The 6,363-nt window shown below is 37.5% G+C and overlaps 1 protein-coding gene across 5 annotated transcripts; it reads right to left on the minus strand.

The window, feature by feature from the left end:
• Positions 1 to 206: 206 nt before the first annotated feature.
• On the minus strand, positions 207 to 6,073 carry LOC110026419 (ETHYLENE INSENSITIVE 3-like 1 protein). Of its 5 annotated transcripts, XR_002294200.1 has the most exons (4): positions 5,798 to 6,073; positions 3,915 to 4,069; positions 378 to 2,594; positions 207 to 298 (listed from the first exon to the last, which is right to left on the minus strand). XR_002294200.1 is itself a non-coding variant. In XM_020727344.1 (3 exons), the coding sequence occupies exons 2-3, from the start codon at positions 3,964 to 3,966 to the stop codon at positions 568 to 570; spliced, it is 2,079 nt and encodes a 692-aa protein (XP_020583003.1). In that variant the 5' UTR covers positions 3,967 to 4,048; positions 5,798 to 6,073; the 3' UTR covers positions 207 to 567. The 5 variants fall into 5 exon arrangements, 4 of the variants coding, with proteins under 4 accessions (XP_020583003.1, XP_020583002.1, XP_020583005.1 ...); XM_020727344.1 differs by having other exon boundaries at positions 207 to 2,594; positions 3,915 to 4,048; XM_020727343.1 differs by having other exon boundaries at positions 207 to 2,594.
• Positions 6,074 to 6,363: the final 290 nt, after the last annotated feature.

The following is a 6,363-nucleotide window of genomic DNA, read 5'->3' on the forward strand; positions in this document are numbered from 1 at the left end:
CAAAAAACTTAGAAATCAATAAATGTTCAAGGATGAAATTTCATCAGTCTAAGCTGTTATTATTCCTACAAAATAGTCAAATTAATTTATCACAAGGAGGTTTAATAACAAAAAACAAAACTTACAGGAGTTAATCACATTAGAGGGCCAAAATGTTAACAACAGGATGGGAAACCAAACAGAAATGCAAGAGCACAAGATATAGCATCAGGCAACCAGACTTCTTCAAAGCAAAAGAGATTCTATGAACAATACAATGCCAGAATAGAACTGATTTCGACTCGATAACTAAGACAACCTGCAACAAAATCAAGCAAATAACACTTACAAAGAAGTCAGGTTGAAAGGCATCATTGAGTAATCTAAAAAAGACTCACTCAGGAGCACATTCGGAGAGCTTTTCTTTCTTTTTTTTATTCTTCCTACAAGTAGAGAAAGAAACCAAACAAAGATGTCCAAAGATATCACCTGAAGCCTGCTTTAAGTGTATTACTAAAGATATTCAGCACCTCAACCCCGAAACCAGCTACTCAATGCATTCCCTCCAACAACCAGAGAAGATCCATTTCAGAAAAACCATCCTGATCCATTTTGACTTTGCAGAGACTGCACCATTCCTCTAGGTAATGAATCTGCAAAGTCCATTGATTGCATGGTGTAAGGTGATTCAAATTTCAACTCATTACTGATGTCATTCGACGAAGCCTGCTGATAAGAATGGTTCATCTGCACCAGATCCTCCTGGAAAGGATAGAACTGTGAATTGTTTGGTCCTTCAAAGAGATCACCACCAACTCCATTCATGGAGCCATAGAAGTTGTTTCCAGCTTGTGCTGTCGGCTGAATAGAACCAGTGTTATGCTCATTGGCCAAGGGTACCTCGCTGTTTATGTTGCCTTCGTACTGATTCATCAGCTCAATGATTGACTTCTGCCCGTCATCTGGAATGCCTATGCCAGATATATCAAAAGGACTGGAGGTGTTGATAACTGCAGGCTGCAAGCCAGTTGGATTCAACTTGGACTGTGCAAGAGAAGAAGCACACATGATCTGGGGCTTGTTCTCATTCGCTTTGAAACCAGCCGTGCAGAAACTAGGCAGACTTGTCTGATAACCAGATAGAAATTGGTGATTGTTAGATCTCACGCTTCTATCCATGAACCCAAGTTGATAATCACTCCGTGCAAATTTAGACTTTTCGTTATTGATAATTATGCCTTGATTCGACATAATTTCTGGATCGGATTTCGCAGACCGCTTTCGGATGAACTCCCTGTAGCCTTCCTCCTTAACAGCATTGTGTGGCACCACATAAAGATCATTTCCTGAGGACGTGCCAGTGTTGAAAACATTGCTGACATCCACTAGATTTGTGTTCCCTGCATCCTCACTTTTTCCATCATCAACCCCTTCAACATCATATTCACTGCAGCTGCTGCTGAATGAGATGGTTCCATTGCGGTTGCTAACTGAAGATGGGGGGAGAGAAGCATCGGGATGGAGCTCCCTGAACAAGATCTCCTCCTGCATAACAACAGCTAGCCAGGTTGCACTCTCCTTGGCAGTCATTTTGTCCTGAAGACACTTCGACTGCCTCACCAGCCTACGAATCTTCTCAATATCAGGAGACATGTGTTTAATAACAGCAGTGAGAACTCCAACCTTCCAAGCCTTCTTGAGATCATGAGGTTTCTTATATGGAGGCGGTGGCTGATCATTGGTGAAACCCAATTGAGGCCACCAATCCTCATTTCCTGTAGGCCACCATGGTGGTGAGATGCCCTTCTCCAATGGAAACCGACGTTGTGGAGGATCACAATGCTGCATAAGAGCAGATAAGAGTGATCCCAATGTGGTGTCCTGAAGCTCTTGCAAGGAGTAGGGGCTCACAGGCCTGGAGTTTTGCTCATTGTTAAGGCCCCTTAACCCATTGTCAGCCTGGTACTTAGCAATGGCAGCAGGTCCATTACGATCAAATCTTACCTTCTCCTTCCACCACCCACGGAGATTATCTGAAGCACCGCTCACAGGCTTTCCCTTCTCTGGTATGATTCCATATACAAATCCCTGAGCTTTACAAACTTCCATCATCTTCAGCATGTATTTGAGTATTCCATCCTGTGCTCTGGACATCTTTTTCCTCCTGGCTTGTTCCTGAGACTGGCGTTGCTTGGTGGAATCCCCGAGCTCCTTGTTCTTGTTCTGCTGCCGCTCTTTTAGTCGTTTAAGCCTCAGCCTGTCCCTCCACATACGGCGCTCTAGCTCTTCCACATCAAGATCTTCATCACTCTCATAATCATCTGGTATGGGTTCAGGAAAGTTTTCAGGTGGCGGCTCCACCAGATCGCCATCAATTACAGATGAATCACCACATGCAGTGTGCTGCAGATGACCGAAATCAGGAGGAGGTTGTTGCAGTATTGAGTGGTAACCACTACTTTTGTCATGGCCAGTAGAAATGAATTGGCTAAAATCTATGCCGCCAGAGAAGGTCATGGCCTCAATAGCAATCCCACCCATGAAGTCCAAACACAACAGCAGATTAGGATAATATAAACCGTGGATTGAAGTTGGAAAATAAAGAAGCAAGCAGCCTGCAACCATGTTGTCCAATAATCATTACACAAGCAAGTCAATTAATATCAAGTGCAAAGATTATTTAGAAAAAGTAAATATAGCGCTTATTTGATCCTGGCTTGAATAATAGCAACATGAATTACTGCAATTCCATGACTAACAGAAAAAATTTTCTTTATTGAGAAACTAATAATGATATAAGTCAAAACAATTACTAATGAACTTTTTCAAGCATTTTGTTACACATTTCTATAAGCGACTTAGGACTGGCCAAACAAAATGCAAAAACTTAAGCTTTGAAAGAAGATCCTAAAGTTGTTTGCCTTTTGTTTGTAGGCATTTACATGCATACTACCCAATACCTACGCGTTTACATATCTAAAACCTAAACTTGATTTTTACATTTATACCACCCAAATCTTTTATCACATAAAAAATACCACTATTTTAACTTTTACTTTTAAAAAGTGAAATACACATATTTATGCATAAATAATTTGGTATATATGTAAAAACTGAAGTCTATGAGCTAGATATGTAAATCGATGGGAATTAAGTAGTATGTACATAAATCTTCCTTTTTTTTTTCAGTTGTGGTGGAGGTGCTGGAGTAGTATAGGGAGCCATAAATTTGCAAAATGCATATTTGCATTATAAGTCAAAGTTAGCAACTTCTCAAACATTTATTAAGAAAAGAAACACAATCCGTAATAACAGGAATCATTACAATTTAGGTTCTTAAAAGTTAAAAAAAATTCTATTGGAGTGCATAATGAAAAGAATTAAGAAAAACTATAAGAATTTTCCTTGTTATTCAATAATGAGAATTACACTTATCAAAGAGAAAAAAAAAAAGTTTCTTCCAACAAAAGTAAAGCCAAAGATCAGAAGTACCTTAGAGCATATAAGAAAACAGAAACAGAACAATCTTAAATTAAATAATCATCTAATACAGAAAGCTTAAAGATTAAAAAACCATGCAATTGAGGAAATAGCAAAACTATCCCCAGTGAGAGGGGACAAAAAAAAGGAAAAAAAGAGAAAATTTAGACAGTTTCCCTCATGCAGCAAAAGAAAGAGGCCATTTTTCCACCGACAATAACTACAGGTTGTTTGGCCTAAGGGTGCCTAATTTAGTAAAGCCTAAGGGTGCTCAATCCTGAAAATCAGCTGGTGCAACAATTATTAAATCTCCTAAATTATGATAAATTGTTTTGTTCTCATTATTCTTACACAAAGACAATGTAAGAGGCAAAAATAAAATAAAATAAAATAAAATAAAAATTTGTACTTATTTCCATCATCATCATTTTCTATACATCAGCAAGTCAGACAACCTTTAGCTAACCCTCTGGACTCAACTTTTGTGGTTTTGATGTTTTGGATCATGTCCTTGTGATTCCCTCACAAGGGGCGTAGAAGACCAGCATCCAAAATATCTTTGCAGTTGAATCCCAAATTATATCCAGCTCTACAAAAATTTTATGAAATCCTGGATTACATGAATAACAGAGGTAAAACAGGATGGTTTCCCAAATCTAAGAATTTAAAGATGCTTAAAATAATTCAGTAAGATTCAAGCTAAATCCTTGGTAAATCCTACCAGGATCTTGCTAGCAAACAACCGCTTAATCTTCGTAGCATAATTTAAATGGAATTCAGCCATGGATTTTGCGTAAATCCAGAAAACATTAATAAAACAAAAAAACAATAATTAAATCCAATCCAGAAAACATTAATAAAACAAAAAAACAATAATTAAATCCAATGATCCATTAAGTCGAATTTTTTCGCATTCGGTTGCTTCTTCCCACGTTCCGTCTCTATTAGGATGTAAATCCGGATTTGGTAAATCCGATTGTGAGACGGATTTAAGAATTACTTTTTATCGGCCCTCACTAGCTCATCTCCACTATCAGATTTAATGGATTTGATAAATCCTATTTAAGGTAAATTCAAGTTGCAACCAAACACAACTTAATATATTGCCACTCAAAGAATATAGATGAATCCTATAGTTTTAAGAGCTCGCTGGTAGGGCTGGCAAAACGGCTCGTTGTTCGCGAACAGCTCGTGTTCGACTCATTAAGAAGCTTGTGTTCGACTCGTTAATTTTGTTCGATCAATTAACGAGCCGAACACGAACAAAGATGTGTTCGTTCGTGTTCGTCTCGTTTTGGCTCGAAATACTACTCATCAAGTTTATATATATATATAAAAGTAGTATTTTAAAAAAATCTCATTGACTACAAGTTACAAAGATTTATGATCAATTAAAGTATTGATTAAGAAAATAGAATAAAAATTCTTAAATTAGATTCAAATGATGTTTTAATATAAATAATAATTTTTAAATCTTGCTCAAACCCTTATCGTCTTATGACTACGTGATTAGAGCTGTTAAAAGACTCTTTCTTCATGAACAGTGTTCGGCTTTGAGCTCGAAATATAAACGAGCCGAACACGAGTGAGCCATGTTTACACCCCTACTCGCTGGTTTGTTTGCGAAAAAAAAATGGTTTTTAAGGAAATTATGATTTTACTTTTACTCCTTTTGGTCTTTGAACCGAATCATTGTAAGGGATTTCAGGAGAATTTGTAGGGTTTATAATCGTTGTTGATTTCTAAATGACGAATCTGATAAATTTCATCATTTCGAATGCGTTTTCTAATTCAAGCAAACGAATGGTCCCTCACCGTAACTGAAGGTCATAAAACAGAGCGTTAATCGAAGAAGCAATACTGAGAACACGGAACAACAGCGAAAAGACCAGAAGATTAAATACAAACAAAACTTTGTCTCCTAGGGAATAAAAACAATTAAAAGTTTGGATCCATTAGCAAGATCAGAATCCAGATCTAGTATGATAAACATACAAAACTTATACAATTAAACTCAACCGAAGACACGGCATGGTATCAATATTAAAGACTTCGGATACTACGAAACCGATGAATCAGACTCCATCCACTCTGCCGAAAAACTCCGAACCGAATAAATATGAGTAAAAAACACAAAGAATTCAAGCAAATCCTCCACAACAAAGCCTGACAATACAAATCGAATCATAAACCCACCCTAATTTCAATTAAAAGAAAAAATTGCATCAGACTAAACAAATTACTGCAAAGAACACAGTATAAATAGTTCCTCTAAAACCGAGAAGGATAACAAGAAGCTCAAACACATTAAAGATGAAAACGAAACAAGAAGGCAAACCTCTTCCGACACTCCTACTCCATCATAACTCCACAAGAAAACAGAGCACGCAGACAAGAAGAAGATATGGGGGAAGAAGACCAGATGATGATTATGGTGAGTGTCTTTCGCAGCAGAAGAATAGCTTACAGTCTTCTCTCTCTCTCTCTCTCTCTCTCTCTCTCTCTCTCTTCTGCCTCTGTGGACGAGGTGATGTGAGATTGCGCGCTAGTAAAAAGCGTTAGTAGCGGTGGAGAAACGGGAAGGGGAGAGCGGACCGCCGTCACAGTTAACCGTAGTTAGACTTTGACTGGCGAAGTTACCCGCGGTGGTAGGAAAAGTGTGCCATTTTCGCAATTTTCTATTTTACAATTAAACCCCCCCCCCCATAAAAAAATTATAAATAGGTCCTTCCATGAATCGTTAATTATCGTAACGTTAATGGCTCGCTTTATCAATTGTCGGGTTGCTAACATTATTTGTGGAAATGTTTGGGTATGTCCGGATAATAATTTAATTAATACAAAGTTTAAAATTATTTAACTTTATTTGAATTTAATGTAAATAGACAAAATATAAATACTCAA

This window comes from Phalaenopsis equestris, unplaced genomic scaffold, assembly GCF_001263595.1.
Source record: "Phalaenopsis equestris unplaced genomic scaffold, ASM126359v1 Scaffold000372, whole genome shotgun sequence".
NCBI classification, from domain to species: Eukaryota; Viridiplantae; Streptophyta; class Magnoliopsida; order Asparagales; family Orchidaceae; genus Phalaenopsis; species Phalaenopsis equestris.